The sequence below is a fragment of the Panthera uncia genome, assembly GCF_023721935.1.
Source record: "Panthera uncia isolate 11264 chromosome C1 unlocalized genomic scaffold, Puncia_PCG_1.0 HiC_scaffold_3, whole genome shotgun sequence".
NCBI lineage: Eukaryota > Metazoa > Chordata > Mammalia > Carnivora > Felidae > Panthera > Panthera uncia.
The window spans coordinates 18,859,232-18,878,164 of NW_026057584.1; the positions used below are offsets into that span (position 1 = coordinate 18,859,232).

Consider the following 18,933-nt stretch of genomic DNA (forward strand, 5'->3'; position numbering starts at 1 on the left):
GAGATCAAGACCTGAGCTGAGATCAAGAGATGGACGCTTAACCAACTGAGCCACCCAGGCACCCTTTGCTGTCCCTTTTTAATTAGTTTCTCTTGGGATAGGACTGAATACTTCACATATTTGTAATGCTTAATGTAGGTATTATTTTCATATTATTTATTTTCTAATGTTTATTTTTGAGAGACAGAACGTGAGTGGGGAGGGGCAGAGAGAGGGAGACACAGAATCTGAAGTGGGCTGAAGTGAAGCATCTGGCTTCGGCTCAGGTCATGATCTCACGGTTTGTGGGTTCGAGCCCCGCATTGGGCTCTGAGCTGACAGATCAGAGCCTGGAGCCTGCTTAGGATTGTCTCCCTCTCTGCCCCTCCCCCACTTGTGCTCCCTCTCTCAAAAATAAATGTAAAAAAAGTAAACATGAAAAAAATTATTAAAAAAACCCTGACTTTAAAAAGTTAGATGACACGCCCAAGGTCACACAGCAGAACTGAAATTAGAACCCAACGTCAGGGGTGCCTGGATAGCTCAGTTGGTTAAGTGTCCAACTCAATTTCAGCTCAGGTCATGATCTCACAGTTCATGAGTTTGAGCCCTGCAATGGGCTCCGTGCTGACAGTGCATAGCCTGCTTGGTATTCTCTCTCTGCCCCTCCCCTGCTCGTGCTCCCTCTCAAAAATAAACTTAAGAAAAAAAAAAAAAAAAAAAAAAAAGAACCCAAGGTCAGATTACAAGGTCCATGCTCTCTTCCTATCACAACACCACTATTCTTCATTGGTATTCATTCTAAATCAGTTTCTGATCAATCCTGAGTGAATCTGAAGTAAACAGGAGTAGTGACTACCTTCTATGCCCCCACCCCAAATCCCTACTCCACTGATCCAGAAATATCTTGTACTTCATTTCTTGACTACGGAACATTCCATTCCGTCTCCAAACAGGGACTTATCAATTTAAAAAAAGCAGCGGACATGTTCTGACATTTATCCTACTACACCTCCAGATTTAAGCGTTCAACAAATCTTACTTCTCCCAAAGTCCTTATTGAGCTGAATACCTTAACACAGGTGTTCATTGCTAAACATGTATGCTGAATGCTTAAGCAAGATTTTTTTTCTCTCAAGGGTGATGGGGGATTATAATCCCCGTTCCTTTGTCCCATGTGGCAAAACACCACAGCTTCAGAGATTGTAATAGGATGGAAACTAAAAATAATGTATGTATAAGGGTGCCTGTGTGGCTCAGTCAGTTAAGCATCCGACTTCGGTTCGGTCATGATCTTACTGTTCATGAGGTGGAGCTCTGCGTTGGGCTCCGTGCTGACAGCTCAGAGCCGGGAGCCGGCTTCAGATTCTGTGTCTCCCTCTCTCTCGGCCTCTCCCCCACTCATGCTTTCTCTCTCTCCCTCAAAAGTAAAAAGATTAAAAAAAAAATAACGTATGCATAAACACGTTTTAAACTATTACGGACACTTATTTTCATTACCTATTTAACTTAGTAAGCTCCCCTCCCACTCCTTATCCCATGATGCTGCAATGCTGGTCCCCTCTCCAGTTACAGGGATGTCAGTGCACTGGTTATGCCTTCTGGGGATTCTCAGCTGGCAGGCCACAGAACTGAAGCTAGTTTCCAAAGAATAAACCAGCTCAGCCAGGCCTCCACAGCCAAGCCCTTGCACCAGACCAGCCACCACAAAAGTACTTACGCAGGTGGCCAGTTTTCTTAGGAAGGCCGCTGACTGCCCTCATCACAAGGTTTTGACACTGCAGTGGAGTACTGCACTAAGGTGGCACAGGACAGAGCTGGCTTCAATTCTATCAGAACAGATTTAAGGACCGCCAGGGCCTCTCCTGCTGGGCCTGACTTTGAAGTCCTTGCTACTGAGCAGCAGGTAATATCTCAGGACTTTGTCACAAAGCTTTCTTCACAATTGTCAACATGGCCTTCAGACTGACCAGCGCAGCCATCTATTGCATGGCCTTGAACCCAGTCAGGCCTCTCAGTGACTTTTCCATGGCTCCATCCCAACTCACCACTTAGAACTCCGTAAGCCACGAAGCAGGGTAATCATCCTTATGAAATTCAGAGAGAATAAAGGCAAAGAGCCTGGGGCCAGGTGGATTCATGTTGGGCACAGCTGCTAGACAACTGAAGTGAAGAGACCACAGGGCCCAGGAAGGAGTGAGCAGCTACCAGTAAGTGCTGGGTTGAGGAGAAACCATAGTTCAAGTGAAAACCACCTTTCTGATCCACTATCCCACCGCGTGCTTCCCCTGGGCATCACTGGGCCCCAGCACAGAGAGGAGAACTTCTGGTTCAGGTGTTCGTGTTCTTTGTATTCACAGTTCGCTCAGTCAACGTTTATTGAACACTCGCTGTTTACGGAGTCTTGGGGAGGGAGGTAGATTCAGTGAAGAGTACAAGAGTTTCGTCAGCGGTCTGACTAGAAGGCCATTCTACAATGGTGACTGCTCCTGCAACCCACCGGCCATGCCCCCAGACTCTGCTTGCCTGGTGGCCTGTGAGCTAGACCCCGCTAATCAGTGAAGGAGGTAAGAACCCACAACTTCCTGTGTGTTGTGGGGAAATCGCAGCTCCTTCCGCCCGGCCCCTGGGTTGTGTCTTTTGATGTGTAGACACAGACAACAGCAACTGGGATTACCTGGGCTCCTTCACTGGGGCCACAGGGAATTCACAAAGCTCAAGACCTCTCACCTCACAGATAGCGAAGAGCTAACATTCATGACAACGAAGTCTAGAAGGTTGAACAGGTAGTGATGTGAGGTCAGAACAGACTCAGGGCTATTGGCTGGTGGGTATATGAAAGGAAATATGAAGCCCCTAAAGACTAGGATGACAGGAAATGGGTTCATCACGTATGGCCTCTCCCTGCCTGTCTACTGAGGAGGTCAGAAGGTTTCTCAAAGTGGCTCCTCGGGGCACAGTGTGGGGAAGAGGGTGGTGGGGAGACCTGAGGAGATAAGGACCTTCGGAGGGACCTCCTCAATTACAGGCAAAGGACTTCAGGCCCAAATATGTTCGATGTGTTTTTTCCTCCAGAGCTGTAACTCATTCACAGCACCAAGGCCTCACACAAACCACACGTGGCTCTCTGAAGTTAGAAACCAAACCCTGCTTTATAAGGCTGAGTGGCCATCAGTGGCTTCTCTGCTGGGATATGAGGTACCAGCCAGTGAACCTTCCTCACCTTCTCCCCATTCCCACCACCCCTCCAGCCCTTCAGAAACCCATTTCTGCAATTCAACCACTTCAAAAAAATACTTTGAGGAAGGGGCCGGGGCTCAGGCTGGCTGGCCAGCCAGCCAATTCCCATGAGGTAGCTAACACCGGTGCTCCTAGGCAGGGGCTAATGGAGAGAGGCCAGTCATGGGCTCACAGCAGCCAGGAGTGAGTCACCGGTTGACTGGGAGGTGGGGGAAGCAGAGAGTCTCAAAGTCTGCCCAGAGTACTTGATCAGAGGCAACATCTGGGTGGAGAGGCTGGGCTCTTTGCTGGTATCCTCACTGTCCCTGGAAGAACTGGGTTTTCTGGGAAGAGAAGAATGGCCAGCTTGGGTCTTCTTGGGCTTGGGCATGGTCCCATCTTCAGAGAGTGGTATGCTTCCCTCAGAGAAGCTGTGTTTTCTGAAGAAGCAGGTGGGAAAAGAAAGAGATGGCTATGTGGCTGAGACTTCAGCCTACGATTTGTCTTTAGAGTCTGGACCAGACATTCACAACACTATGGCGCTACAGACCATGATTATACGAAGATACAAATAATGGTAAAATACACCTTCTTTATCTGAAGGCTAGAGAGCTTGGTGCAAACATGAATGTGTGAGAGAAGGAAGGTTCAAGGAGCCCACAGCTAGTGAGCACGGCTAAGAGGGGCTGTGTCTGCAGGTAACCCCATGCTCCAGCTCAGCTTTGCTGGGCAGAAGGGGAGTCACCAGGCAGAGGACACTGGCTGCCTATTGTGATACGCATATCCCATATGTGGCTGCATATCCTACCAACCCCCAGTTGGAGAATGCTGATCTTCTCATAATCTGGGAAGGGAGGAAGAAGAAAACTCCTTGAACTCACATCCAACACCGTTCCCTTGCTCAGACAGCACTCACCCCAGCTTGCCAGTCTCTGATTTGTTGAAAGCACTGAGCGCCACATCACCCTTTGGGACAGTCAGAAGTGATGTTGGGAGAGACCACTAAAAGCAAAGGAAGCAGTGAGGTCAAAAGGGCTAGGCAGAAGTCAGGAGGGAGTGTTTGGGGTCTTGGGACTCTTTCCCAGCTCTATGGAGCACTGAGTGACCATGGGGCTCTCCTCTTCCCTACCCTTCAAGCATGGGCCCATCTGGGACAAAAATCTCTTGTTCTTTCCAGATTCAGGCAAGAAGTTGACGCTACAAAGCACTCTTGGCCCTTGAAAGAAAGGCATCCAGGGAGTCCCGGAGGCCATTACTCCCTTGGAAGGAAGAGTCATGAGACACAGAGACAAGGCCTAGGGGAGAAGTGAGAAGGTCTAGATCTCCATCCAACTCTCGCTGCACTCTTCAGGTGGAGTGAGGGACTGACTGAATTTGTCTCCTCCCCCGCAACGGTGTCACTCACCACTGGAGCAGAATCAGAGACAACTCCTGTGTGGAACCCTTTGTAGCACCAACTCCGAAGCAGATCTACTCCTAGGACAAGATTAGCAGGGGTGGGACTTAAGAGGGTGGAATCAACTGGTCAATTCTTGCCAGGGAGGCCCATTTCTTGGTCTACTGAGATTTAATCACTCACTAAACATGGCCTCCTGTGGGTAGGGAGGACACATCACCTTTGAGCTTGTTGCCATGGTACTTCTGTTCCCACTGGGTGGTGAGAATGTTGAAATATCGTGGCTGCTCAAAAAAGCGGAGATAGCGAGAGGAGATTCGAGAAGGAAAAATTCGTTCAAATTGACCACGGCGAGAAAACTCATCTTCCATCTCAACCAGAACCCGAACATCATCTGGTGTCAGGACATCCAGCACAGACGCATAAAAGTCCTAAGGCCCAAAGAACAGAGAGGAAGAGGGCGTGACAGAGAGTGTGAGCTGGAGGCAAAGAATCCAGAAGCTGGGGACAGTGAGCACAGTTCTGAGGTCCTAGGCTCCAGGACTCCCAAGGCAGCACCAAGACCGACTAGTGGGTCATCTCTGGAACTTGTCTATTCCCAAGCCTACTGAGCTTTGCTGTCTGGGGAAGACGCCATTGGTCCAGGTAGGGGAGCCTCTGGGACACAGAGATTTTAAGAGGTTTGCTGGCTGGAGTCAGGAGCAGAATCCAACAACTCTGATTTGGTAGCAGCCTTTTGTCTGCTACTGTCATATTTGGCTCCCTCATCTGCTCTGAGAAGATGTCAACCCTCCTAGGGGCTCAACGCACCTCAAGGAAAGAAACCCAAAGGATCTATGGCTCTGACAACAAGGGATGGCTAGTATAGCATTTTGCTAAGAGCAGTGGTTCTTGACCATGTGATAGAGGCCATCAACTCTCTCCTGGAACGACACATAAGCCAGCAGATCTCTGCACACCAAGGGATCATGGACCAGGGTTAGGAAACCCTGTCCTAGGGAAAGGGAAAACCGGTTGCCTTAGGGTCCCAAATATTTGACTGAGGAAACTTTCTGTTGGCACTCGGTGTGTGTGTGTGTGTGTGTGTGTGTGTGTGTGTGTGTGTGTGTAATCTCCTACCTGATCAGGAATTTTCTGGGTCAGATAATAGGCTTTCTTCATCTTCTGTGCAGTGAAATGTTCTGGGGTCATTCGACATTTGTCCCTGGGGGAGCTGGGCAGGCTAAGGCAATGGATGGAAAAGAAGCAAAGGGTAAGGTCAGCAGCTTCACATCCTGAAGACATGAGGAGAGAGGGTCCATCCCAGGACCCTTAGCTTAACTGGAGAAGGAAGACACTCTTGGTCAGGGTCAGGGGACTCACTAGGGCACCAAGGTTAAGTGGTTTGTTGGATGGAGTCACATCCTTCTCAAGAGAAGACAAAGAAGTTTAGAGAAATATTTGTTACTTGAATAGATCACACCACAATACCCTGTCTGGGCGTCCAAAGATCAATTACCATGGAAAACTGAAAGAGTATAAGGTACCTCATTAGGTTGCATTTCAGTAAACAAAAAAAAAAAAAAAAAAGAGGACCCCCCCCCAACACCAAATAATTATTGGATACTTCAGTTTCATTTGGAGGACACTTCCTAAGTACCCAGCTCAGCCCTACTGGCTGTGTTATCCTGGGCAAATCACATGACCTCCCTGTACCACAGTTTCCTCATCCACATTACTATGATTACTGCTGAGAGATACAAAGATAGCCTCCAAAATACTCACAAGACGGCAGGTGTCAAATGACAACCACAGCACAGAGCCAAACAGGAGTCTGCAAGGCATGGTGGGGAAAGTAAGTTTTGTTCCTAGCAAATCAGGATTGGAATCCCAGCTCTACCACTTTGTAGCTGAATAACCATGGGTGGGCTACTTAACCCCAGTGATTTTCAGTTTCCTCATCTGTAAACTGAGGATACTTAATACCAACCTCATGGGGTTGTTGTGGAGATAAGTTACAGGATTCTCCTTACACACAGCAGGTACCAACTAAATACTAGCTCCCTTTCCTCAAGAGTGGTTCCAAGTGGTGTGGGGCTATGGTGGAGAAAGCCCATGTAGGGCTGGCTTCATGAAGATTCTGTCTTCAGCTAGGCTCTCATGGATGGCTGAGGTCACAACAGGGAGGTCTGACTGAGGGGAACTTCAGGAGGAAGAATCCCAATGAGCGGAGGAGGGGATACTATGGGAGGACAGCGAGAAGCCATATACATTGCAGGGGGGAGACTCAATTCACTGATCCTTAAGGATCCTTCCAACTTTGAGGTCCTATGAGCGATTGATTTGTCAGAGCACAGGAGCCAGGGGGAGGAGTAGAGGGAGGGGCACCTGGGAAAAGGAGGCTGTGGCCTCCAATGTGCCTGTGAGGAGTTCAAAGCTGATTCCCCACACCCTGTTGGAGATTCCTGAGCTGGGAACAAGATAACCAGACACGCTTTTGAGGGGCACTGACGTGGGAAAGGTGTGTGGATAGACTGTGGGGGCAGACTGAGTCGCAAAGGAGACCATCAGGAGGGGGCGCCCAGACATCATCCCTTCCCACAGTCACCATGGGGCTGTTCATGCTGCCAGGCAAGCCACAGCCAAGCAGGGAGGCTGACCTGGTGCTGGAGCTGCTAGAGCTGCTGGAGCTGGAAACCATATCCTCTGTGTTGGGCAGAACAAAGCCTGCCAGGTTCAGAAGGTCACGGATCATCTGGCCTTTGATGCTGATGTCCAATGGAGAGTTGGAGTGGAGGCTTTGGGAAAGGGTACAAAGAGCAGTAAAACTGTTTCTGGTTATGCACCCAAGTTAGGGCTAGCCCCATTTACTCACTGCCTCCCCAACTCATGTGCATCATCATGGGGGACTTCTTGCCCCACAGATAGTGAATAACCTCACTCAGGGGGGGTTCCTGGCCATGACCTTCATCCGCTAGGGCAAAAGCATGCAGTAGGGATCAAGTTGAAAAGAGTAACTTTTAACAATCTCTCTCCATCCTCAAAGACTCTTGAGATAATGGCAAAGAATGAGTGAATGAGAAAAACAGACCATGAAGGGAAAACACAAATTCTAGTGAAGGAGAGGTCTTCCCAAAGTCAGCAAGGCATGGGGGGCAAAGGGGTAGAGGATCACGGAGCTACAGAAGAGTTCTACTCAGGGCCCTGAGAATCCCACTTACCTTGGGGAAATGTTGACCTCTAGGACCCAGGGCTTGAGGTTCTCATCCAGCATGATGTCAAAACCAAAGAGCTCGTGGCAGCTATAGGGCCGCCGCACGTACATCTTCAGCAGGCTGGTCACATAGGGTTCTGACCTGGTCACAGGGAAGAGCAAGTATTCAGCCCAGCTCTTCCCAGAGGGCCCTACACAGGCCGCCCTGCCAGGGGAGTTGCCCAGAGATGGGAGAACAGAAGTAACCCAGGAAAAGCAGCTCCCAAGAGACGCCTCTGATCCAGCGCCAGCTTCTGGAGAGGAAGTTCAGTAGAAGAGCAGAACTCTATCCACTCCCTCCTACTGCCCGTCCTCAGAAACTGACACACAGCGTGGTCAATGTCTAGGACACAGCAGCGTGGAGGCCCATAAGAAAAGGGGATCCAGTGGCAGGCCTTGCACCCAGGGTGGCAGTGTGACTCACGAGATGATGGTTTTGACAACAACATCCTTTATCTTCTCCCAGATGGCATCGCTATTGATTCCCTTCTGGCTCAGGTAGTTCCATAAGGCCTTCAGTGCCCTGCAAGGGTGGGACGGGGGTAGTATTTGGGGTTATATTCAATGAATGAGTGATCAAGGAAAGAGAAAGAAAAAGGAGTAAGAGGTCCAAAGGTGTTTTCTCCACATCTCTTCTTTTGAGGTTTTCAATTAAGAAAGAAAGGAGCGTAGATGCAAACAGACCAATTCTGAACTGCCCAGTGTTTAAGTAACCTTTGGGCTTTACATCAATACTCCGCTCACCATCCCCTTGAACCTCCCCAAAGGCTAGAACCTTGTGCCCCTCTAGGCCTCCACTTCATGGGGGCCCAGCCTGGGTACCATTTGTGGCCCTGGCAGGCCGTTTCATCTGCATTGGCCTGGTACTCGGCATTCTTCTTATTGACACTGTAGTTGGTCAGGTGCATGAACTTGTTGCCAAGGCTCTTCATGGAAGGGGAATACCTGGGAGTGAGGAAAAAGGCAGAGGTAAGATAGAGAGATGGCAGGCAGACAAGGGTCCAAACATTTCCCAAATCCTGAGGAGGTAAAGGACAAGTGGACAGATCTTTTCAGATGCACGAGAGTCTGAGAAGTATATCCGTCAGTAAGGTTTCTAAAATACCACAGCTCTTTTATCATGAGCAGCTCACAAAACTCAGGAAAACTTTTACTTATGTTGACTAGTTGCTTATAAAAGGAGATGACAAGGATACAGATGAACAGCCAAGTGGAAGAGAAGTATAGGGCAAGGGATGTGGGACTCCTCTCCTTCATCCCCACCTTGGTCCTGCAGGAAGACCCAACCCACATTCAATGAGGTAGAGAACTTTCTCATTTCCTAGTCCCCAAGTGACAACACGATTTATAAGAAACTGACCTCTGTGTCCCTGCCCCTGGTTCCTGGCACAGAGCTACCAAAACCCTTAAGAATTCCTCAGTAATAAGAGCACTAGAAGCATCTTTTGTTCTCATATATGGTCTTTGACCCCAGTTCCTGACACATACCTCCTGAAACCCTTGTAATTTCCTAGGCGACAAAAGGGTCTTTTGTTCTAATGAGGTGACTTTGGGTGGGTTCCTGGATAGGGTCTGATCACCAGACAGACCAAAGCTTGAAATCTTCGACCCCGCCCCCCATTCTCTTAAGAGGGAGAAAGGCTAAAAACAGAACTGATGATCAATCATGTGTATGTGATGAAGCCCCCATAAAAACTCTATAAGTAAGGGGTTCAGGTTCTGGGTGGGTAAGCACGTGGGGCGTGCTGGGAGATTGGTATCCAGAGAGGCAGGGAAGCTCTGTGCCTTGTCTCCTCTGACACCTTGCTTTGTCTGGATATTAATCTATAATCAAACTTTACCATCTCCTTTTATGGTAAGCTTCTCTGGCAAATTAATGGAACCTGAGAAGGGGGTCCCAGGAACCTCTGACTAATAGCACACCGGTTGTCAGATGCATAGGTGGCACATGGACTTATGACTGGTGTCTGAAGCAGGAGGAAGAGGCAACCTTGTGAGAATGAGCCCCAACCTGGAGGACTGGACGCTCTGGGGACTGGATGCTCTGGGGGCTGGACAGTGGCAAGAGTTAAATTGCAGGTACCCAGCCAGTGTCTTAGAGAACTGCCTCATGTGGTTTAGAAAAAGCCCCAATGCATTTCGTGACCAGAAGTGTCAGAAATGAAGCATTCCATGGGGCGCCTGGGTGGCTCCGTCGGTAAAGCATCTGACTTCAGCTCAGGTCATGATCTCACAGTTTGTGAGTTCAAGCCCCATGTTGGGCTCTGTGCTGACCGCTCGGAGCCTGGAGCCTGCTTCAGATTCTGTGTCCCCTCTCTCTGCCTGCCCCTCCCCTGCTCATGCTCTGTCTCTCTCTCTCCCTCTCTTGAAAATAAACATTAAAATTTAAAAAAAAAAGAAAAAAGAAAAAAAGAAATGAAGCATTCCATGTAAAAGGAGACACAAGGAAGGAAAAGAAGACTGGGTTTTCCAAATACCCTCCTCCTTCTCTCTTGTTAACCCAAACTACCAAAGTGTGTTTTTTCTGCTCAGCATCTTCCAGTTTTTCCTCTCTTTCAGGAAAACAAACCCCCCAGAGGAGTCAGGATGCGGCCTCACCACTACCACATACTTGCAACTGGCGAAGCGGACGAGTCCATCTGAAAAGAGGTAAATCCGCAGAGGATCGTAGGAGGTGACGTAAACATAGATTCGCAGATCAAACTTGCTGCCGCTGATGAGGTAGGGTTTGTGTAGATACCTACATGAGGAAAGGCCAGCTTCAGGGACATGACCAATGAGACAGGGCTCAGGATAAAATGGCAAAAGCCAGCGAACAGTCCCTGGGATAAAGACCTTAAAACATTTGGCGAAGGAGGTCTTTGGCTGGGAGGACACAGGACAGAAGAACACTATAAACAGGGAATCTCCAGGTTGAGGAGATGGGAGAATGGGGAGCCAGATGTGAGCTAGAGACAGGCTCACCTCTGTACCAGGAGAGGCCTTCGCTTGGGGAGCTGACTCCACTTGTGAATGACCTGGATGCCGATGCCTCGAGCTGACGCTGGCTAGAAATCAAGTGGAAAGGAGACGAGATGTGCTCCCGGCCCAATACACCACTGTTCCCCATTTTTTCCTACCACCCACTGTGATCCACTCACCGGCTTAACAATCCACTTTTGGCGGCTGCTGCTCTCCCAAGCTTTGCGCAGGAGCTTGGCATCCTGAGGCAGGATGAAGGACTGGGGGAAGAAGCTGAACTCCTTCTTGCCAAAGCGGCTCTGCATGCGAGACAGGTTCCGCCACAGTCGGTCCTTTCGCCCAATCTGGAATGAACCTGGGAAGTGGTTTAGCTACAGAAGGGACAAAGGGTGAGAGCAGGGGGATGGCCCTGGTGAGGCCACGAGGAAGAGAGCAAGACTCATGGTACCGTTCCAATTTCCTTAAATGACAGCATGAGCCCTTGATCCATCTTACCATCACCATCTAATGGAAAGTACTCAGTTACATAAGTACCAAAAGATGACGAAAGCACACACAAAACACACCAAAATGTAGTGCTCTCAAGGAGTTGATAGTTCACGAACAGCCGCACAATAGTGATTAAGTCAGATAAGTGCAAAGAAAAAGGTGTTTTAAGTCTTTTGCCATGACAGCCTGTAGGACAAAGACAGGAAAGCACATGGCCTTCATTAAGTCTGGGGGCAAGGGACTCCTTTGTTTCAACATTAGACCAGCACCCTCTTTATGCATATTCAGCTTGGGGGAGTGGAGGTGACGCGCAGCAGTTACAGGAGAAACATGATCAATGGAAACAGGTGCTGCACCTCCAGACACATTAGAGGGAAAAGTGTCTCGGGCAGTCTAAAACTGCCCGGAACACCACCCCTGCACCGCTAGAGGTGCGCGGTCTGTGAGGGTTCCACCGCACCCTCCTCCAGCACGGCCTCTGCTCCTCTAGACACCTTCCTGGCTTCTCCACGGCCACCCCCCTCTTTCCTTGTTCCCAACACTGACCTCCTCCCGCCTGCTCCCCAGAAAGGACCCCTACCTTCTGATGCTCCCGAATGGATCGGAAACTAGGAGACTTCATGTGATGACCCCAGCAGCCCAGCCAGTCATCGTTTCCTACAGAGGGCACATCAGGGAGTCAGTTCTGTTAGCAGCTCAGTCCTTGGGATGGAGAGGCTCAGAGGCCCCAGAAATACCACTGGGCCTGGGCACAGCTCCCAGACCCAGTTTTCTGAGAGTCGCCATGGAGCTGTCCTACACGAGGCTCTGGGGTCAGGAATAGAACAACGGCTCCTTGTCTTCTAATTTTGAGGAACAGGCTCCAGCCCAGAAGGAGTTCAGAGCTAGGTCTTCCTCTGAGGTTGGAAACTTCAGGACAGGGTCCCCACATATCAGGAGGTAACTAGGGCTCTCCTCCTACCTAAGACCATCTGTTGGGGCAAAGAACAGGCTTGCATTAAGGCAGGTGACTCACTTTTGCTGATTTTGAAGTGGGACCGTCCAATGGTCTGCTTGACAATGTTGGGGGTCACTGTGCTCATCTTCCACCGGAGCAGCTTCCTCTGCTCCCAGGGAAGTTTCTCCACTGGGGAAAAGGGATGGGGGTGAAGAAGAACACGAGTCAGGATGAGAAGAGGAAAAAGGTGGCACTGTTGCTCAATTTCACCTAGGTAGACAAGCCACTAAGTATTGCTCCAGGCCAAAGTTTCAAAGGAAAAGTCCATTGTGGAGTAAGGGGGGCTACACAGGGTTGAGGAACACAGAAAGGAGGGAGATTGCAAGGGAGAAGAAACAAGGCTAGAGGGCAAGAATGGGGCATGAGATTATGGGGCTGACAAGGGTCAGCTCAGGACAGACAAGGAAAAGTTCCCCATATCAGACTGGTGAACCAGGTGAGGCACCGAGCGCCAAAAAAAGCCACTCTGGAAAACCCTTGCTACCTTATTGCCACCTCCTCCTAACTTTGCTAGCATCCTTCTCCTGGGGGTACTTATGGACTTAGCCACTTGGCCAGGTTTACCTCTCTCATCCCGGGTGCCAAAATAGATGGTAGGGGGCACATTGGGAAAGAGACTGTAGATGAGAGCTGGTCGGACAACTTTCTCATTGGAAAGGGGTTTGGTCAGAATCTCTGCACAGCTCCTAGGATGAAAAACAGACACATGGTAAAGAAAGGGAAGTCCACAACCGTGGAGTGCTGTTACAATGACATATACTTTCTTTCGGGGTGCTGTCTTTATTAATTTTGAGAGAGTGAGAGAGTGCACAGGCAGAGGAGGGGCAGAGAGAGAGAGAGAGAGAGAGAGAGAGAGAGAGAGAATCCCAAGCAGACTCTGTGCTTGAGGCATGGAGCCCAATGCAGGTCTCGATCTCACCAACTGTGAGATCATGACCTGAGCCAAAATCAAGAGTCAGATGCTTAACCAACTGAGCCACCCAGGAGCCCTGGGGATGCTGTCTTTTAAATTGTGATTCTACAAAGACAAGTGCTCAGTAATTATTTTGCAAATAGTAATCCATAAAGTGCTAGGGCTAACCCATAAGCCACACTATTAAATGTCACCTAAAGACCAAATTTTCCAATACTTCCTTCTGTGATTCAGCTCCAAAATTTCTAGTGACAGGTCACAGGCAGGGGAAGCCCCTGAAGAGTGGCTCTGCAAGTGGGTAATGGGTCTGGGTGCGTGCAAGAGGAATATGCTACACAGAGACAAAGAAGAGAGAAAAAAATTGATAAGAATAATTAAAAAGGAGGAAGAGCAGAAAAGACCTAAGAGGAACAGAGTTTTAAAAAGAAAAAGGAAAAAAAAAGCGAAAGAAAAGAGTGATACTTCTAGCACATTTTATATGTAGGTTAAATCTGAAGATACACAGATAATTAATGCTTTTCTCCATTTTGGGAATGATTTGTGGTATCAGATTTTTATGTAACAGTATGGTAACACAGGTCTGGGAATCTGGGGCAGTGGGCTATTGAGTCCCTACTGTTGTTCCAACAGTGGCTAGCCAAGATAGCCAAGGCTATCTCAAGGGATCTCAAATAAATGAACACCTCAACTATGTATTGGGTACAAGCTGACACACGCAGACCATTTCTTTAAATAGCATTGGGGGTGGAAAAAATAGTTATTACTCTCTCTGCTGAGTTGGTATGATCCACAAACATTACTATTTAAGATTAACCTTTAGATTCTAAACAGCCATTCTATCTGTTATTTTACAGCACACCAGAAATCGGCACTATATGTAAAACACTTCAGCGTTTTAAATCAAGAATTTTTAAAGAATGTTATTGGGTCACGTTAAATACTAATTCTCAAGGAAATAATGTCACTGAACTCAACTCTTAATTCCCCATTTCCAAAACAGTCTACTTGAAAGGCTTTGAATTTACTGAGTATCAGAATTTAGGATTGTTGAAAACCCAGGTGCCCCAACAAATAAACGTTTTTAAAATAAATAAATAATTTAAAAAATAGATGTATGTGATGGTTTACAGAAGCTTTATTCCCAATAGCCCAAACTGGAAATAACCCAAGTACAAATATCCTTCAGCAGGTAAATGTACTGTGGCATATCCTCACCATGGAACACTACTCAGCAATAAAAAGGAATGAACAACCTCGATGCATGCAACAACCTGGATAAATCTGCAGAGAATATGCGGAGTTAAAAAAAAAAAAAAAAAAAGCCCATCCCAAAAAGTTGCATATGGCAATCATCTTATTTTTATGATACTCTTGATGAAATCAAGATGAAATCAACTTGTGAAAAAGTTATAGAACAAATTAGTGGTTGCCAAGCATTAAGGAGAAAACAGGCACAGGAGGGAGGGAGGTTTGGCTATTAGGGCAACAGGAGGGATTTCTGCAGTGATGGAAATACTTGTATCTTCACTAAGGTTAATATCTTGATTGTACTCTATGGTACTAGCTTTGCCAAATATTACCACTGGGGAAAACTGAGTAAAGAGTTCAGGGGATCTCTCTGTATTATTTCTTACAACTGCATGTGCATCTATTAATTGTCCCCAAATCAAAAGTTTAATTAAAAAAAAAAAAAAGGTAGAAAATCTTTGTTAGCTGCCTCCTCAAGAGGCCTGGCTTCTGAGCTAGCAGTAAACTATGCCGCTGCAACAGTTACTTCTCTGTCCTCAATATTCACATCTGAAAAAAAAACCGGAGGGGTTCAGTAGGTTAAGCATCCGACTTCGGCTCAGGTTATGATCTCACACTTTGCGGGTTCAAGCCCCGTGTCGGGCTCTGTGCTGACAGCTCAGAGCCTGGAGCCTGCTTCAGATTCTGTGTCTCCCCCTTTCTGCTCCTCTCCTGCTTCCACTGTCTCTCCCTCTCTCAAAAATAAATAAACATTAAAAAGAGAGAGAGAGACACACACACACACACTGGACTCTTAATGACCTCCAGCTCTAAAATTAAGTGATTCTTGGAGAGCCTGGGTGGCTCAATCAGTTAAGCATCCGTCTTCGGCTCAGGTCATGATCGTGCAGTTTGTGGGTTCGAGCCCCACATCAGGCTCTGTGCTGACAGCTCAGAGCCTGAAGCCTGCTTCCGATTGTGTCTTTCCCTTTCTGCTCCTCCCCCATTTGCAGTCTGCCTCTCTCTCTCAAAAATAAATACACGTTAAAAAAACAAATTAAAAAAAAAAATTTTTTTTAACATGTATTCATTTTTTTGAAAGAGAGAGCGAGCTAGCAAGTGAGCTCTCAGCACAGAGCCTGACGTGGGGCTCAAACTCACTAGCTGTGGATCATGACCTGAGCTGAAGTTGGATACTTAACCGACTGAGCCACCCGGGTGCCCCCCCATTTTTTTTTTTTTTAATTAAGTGATTCTTGTGGCACCTGAGTGGCTCAGTCAGTTGGGTGTCTGTCTCTTGATTACAGCTCAGGTGATGGTGTTGTAGTTTGTGGGATTGGGCCCCATGTTGGGCTCTACACTGAGAGTGCAAAGCCTGCTTGGGATTCTCTCTTTCTCCTCTCTCTGCTCTTCCCCCCACTCACGCTCTCTTGCTCTCAAAATAAATAAATGGACATTAAAAAAATATTAAATTAAGTGATTCTTCAAAAAAGAATATGAAACAGAAAAGGCAATAAACTATTGCTAGGTAGAGAAACAGAGACAGTGTATTCAATGACCTTTCTATGACTGTCAACTTTTCTATAAGATAAAATATATAAATCTCTCACAATTCAGAAAAAATGATTTTAGCTAGTCCCAAAGTATTTCTGATTTTAGTCATCCTTAAAATGCAAAGTGGTTTGGAATTCATCAACCTCCATGTGTTTGAAAATCTATGTTTTAAGCCTGTATAGATAAGAAGGTCTGTACATCTTGTAGAAGTTAAATTAACCAGTGAACAAATTATGAGCAAACTGTTTTTGTGAATTTTACAGTATATGATTCAGAAAGGTTAAGTAAAGGGCTGTGCAGCTGTCTCAAAGTAGGCCTGAAGACAAACCCAGGTCACCCTTAAGTACGGAAAAGGTGGGACTCCAAGTCAATTATCCTCCTCTTATGGAGAGCAGAGGTCCTCAAGTCAACATCCAGATGTGGCTTTGTTTTTCTGGAAGGAGGACCAGTTAGGCTTTGAGTAACACTAGACTAAGGGTTACCTAGGACAGGATTTCTATCCATCTTCACAGAAAGTTCTAGTTCTGTGTCTTCTCTTTCCAAACAGTTCTCTCCCCTTGCTAGTTTGGGGCTTCAAAACTGGTGCTGGCGTTGCCACCATCGCACTCACAGAGCCGCAGCCTGCCTGGTCTGCACCAACCAAGGCATGGAAGGCTCCTTGTCCTCTTTGCTTCATTTGAGGCACAGCTGACACAGACAAAAGCAAGCTGAGTGTGGGCGCTCTGTACAGTAGGTATATGTTAGCCTTGACACGTGGCTTGATTTTCATTAAAATTAGCAGAGAAATTTTACACAAAAAACAAAACACCAACTGTCAATACTTGTATTTTGTTCCTTTTACATTTTCAGTAGAAGTTATTTTTCTAAAAAAATTTTTTTAATGTTTGTTTATTTTTGGGAGAGAGAGAGAGAGTGCATGAGCAGGGGAGGGGCAGAGAGAGCGGAAGACAGAATCCAGAGCAGACTCAGGCTCTGAACTGTCAGCGCAGAGCCGGATGCGGGACTCGAACTCCTGAACTGCAAGATAACAACCCGAGGCGAAGTCAGACGCTTAACCAGCTGAGCCACCCAGGCGCCCCAGAAGTTATTTTTAAAAAGAAAAACACTCTAGGGGCGCCTGGGTGGCTCGATCAGTTAAGTGTCCGACTTTGGCTAAGGTCACAATCTTCCATTTAGTGAGTTTGAGCCCTGCACTGGGCTCTGTGTTGACAGAGCCTGGAGCCTGCTTTGGATTGTGTCTCCCTCTTTCTCTGCCCCTCCCCCTCTCGCACTCTGTCTCTCTCAAAAATAAACATTAAAAAAAAAAAAGAAATTAGTACTTTGGGGCGGGGGGGATCTTTATAATATTTTTAAAATAATATTTAATAAAACAATGTAATAAGGCAAAGTTGTAAGTGGTGAGGGGAACAAGTAAGGTTATGTTGAAGGTGTTAACTTTCTACCCAGAAAGGCAGCATATGTGACCCTTCAGCAAGTCCTTGAAAGACCTTCAGCAGAATGACTGCCCTCATTTATAATAACTTCCTCACAGTCCTGCGTTCCTTCCTTCCCCTGGGTTCCCCATCTCAGTTACGCAGCATCCTCCAACAACCTGTTTTGTAAAAGAAGAGCCTACATGAAGAGACTGACTTTTTGGTTCCCTGGTTAGACATGGATATTTCTCAGACTCTACCAAGGGTAGTCAATAAAATAACCTAGATTTAAGCTAGAAGATTTTTTTCCTTTTGGGGGGGAAAGAGAGCATGCGCATATGCAAGTGGGGGAGGGGCAGAGGGAGAAAGAGAATCTTAAGCAGGCTCCATGAGCCAAACTTGGGGCTTGATCCCACGACCATCAGATCATGACCTGAGCTGAAATCAAGAGTCAGACACTTGACTAAGACACCCAGGTAGCCCAATTTTCTAAGCACTTCTTGAAATCATTTTTTTTACTTGAACAATTTCTTGGAAATTAAGACCAAACTGTAGGCTAAGAAACATGGTACTATTTTTAAGCCTAAATGATACAATATGCTTCTGGTCCTTGTTTGAAAACTAAAATCGCAAATGTAAAACTCTGGTAAAAATGAGTTACAGTTAACGGGGCCATTAATGACGTAGGTAATTAATCTCCTTATAATCTTAAAGAGACAGCAAATGAGCCTCTGCCAATGATCAACATAATACTCACCTAGAGATCACTGCTACCGACTCGCTGGTGGAGACAGCACTGAATGAGGAGCACTCTGAGTCTCCTGGGGGGGGGGGGGGGGGGAAAAGAGAGAAGTTCCACTAGGAGAGGCTGCTACACAAACTCACCAAGCCTAGGCAGCTCTTCCTTGGACACGTTGGCTCAGCCTTCCCGCAGAGCCACGAACACCACCCTGCTGCCTTGCACGGCCTTTTGTGAGCTGGGCAGCAGCACAGAGAAAGCAAGACTGGTGGGATGGGAGGGCTAGGAAACCCATTCCCCAGAAGCCACTACCACCCTTAGACCCATGAAGCAAATGATTACTGTAGGTGATAAAGGGAGTCAAGGAGCCAGCATACAGCTGTCAGCCCCCTTCCCTTGCAGGTGGTGACCACTTCCCAGTGGGAGGTAAGAGGGTCCTTTACCCTCCTCTTCTTCATTCTCATCATGGCTGCAGCAGTCTTCCAAACCATCTACCAGCTCTTCTTCTAGATCTTCAGCCTCACCCAGGTCTACCTGGAGGTGTGTAGCTGAACTGTAAGAAAGAATCATGCCCCAGCCCAGTCAGTAAGACAGGTCACAGTTAGATCCTCATTCCTTGATCATGTCCCAGTGTTTCTCTCCACTCACCAACCTGCTGTCTCTTGCTCATTTCTCTTGCCCTCAGAGCTTAGGTCTAGCCACAGTTCCTCAAGCCCACAGCCCCTGTGGTGTAGAGAGCTACCCTGTCTCCTATCTTCTCTGAAGTCCCTCATAGCACGTAAGTACACAATTCTGCACACAAAAACACCATCAAC

At 47.4% G+C, this 18,933-nt stretch overlaps 1 protein-coding gene across 2 annotated transcripts in view; it reads right to left on the bottom strand.

Annotated features, from left to right (window-relative positions):
- Positions 1–3,107: 3,107 nt before the first annotated feature.
- TTLL4 (tubulin tyrosine ligase like 4) overlaps positions 3,108–18,933 on the bottom strand; it is a 36,953-nt gene continuing 21,127 nt past the window's right edge. The window contains exons 3-19 of one of the 2 annotated variants that reach the window (XM_049614871.1): positions 18,562–18,671; positions 18,137–18,200; positions 12,838–12,959; positions 12,292–12,402; positions 11,857–11,933; positions 10,967–11,158; positions 10,791–10,873; positions 10,438–10,566; positions 8,649–8,771; positions 8,251–8,349; positions 7,795–7,929; positions 7,234–7,401; positions 5,714–5,816; positions 4,815–5,025; positions 4,604–4,674; positions 4,115–4,200; positions 3,108–3,638 (exon numbers count right to left, since the gene is read on the bottom strand). In XM_049614871.1, coding sequence (XP_049470828.1) covers positions 3,380–3,638; positions 4,115–4,200; positions 4,604–4,674; positions 4,815–5,025; positions 5,714–5,816; positions 7,234–7,401; positions 7,795–7,929; positions 8,251–8,349; positions 8,649–8,771; positions 10,438–10,566; positions 10,791–10,873; positions 10,967–11,158; positions 11,857–11,933; positions 12,292–12,402; positions 12,838–12,959; positions 18,137–18,200; positions 18,562–18,671 — 2,143 coding nt within the window. In that variant the 3' untranslated portion in view covers positions 3,108–3,379. The remainder of the gene's footprint in view (positions 3,639–4,114; positions 4,201–4,603; positions 4,675–4,814; positions 5,026–5,713; positions 5,817–7,233; positions 7,402–7,794; positions 7,930–8,250; positions 8,350–8,648; positions 8,772–10,437; positions 10,567–10,790; positions 10,874–10,966; positions 11,159–11,856; positions 11,934–12,291; positions 12,403–12,837; positions 12,960–18,136; positions 18,201–18,561; positions 18,672–18,933) is intronic. The other variant, XM_049614872.1, reaches the window with a different exon arrangement.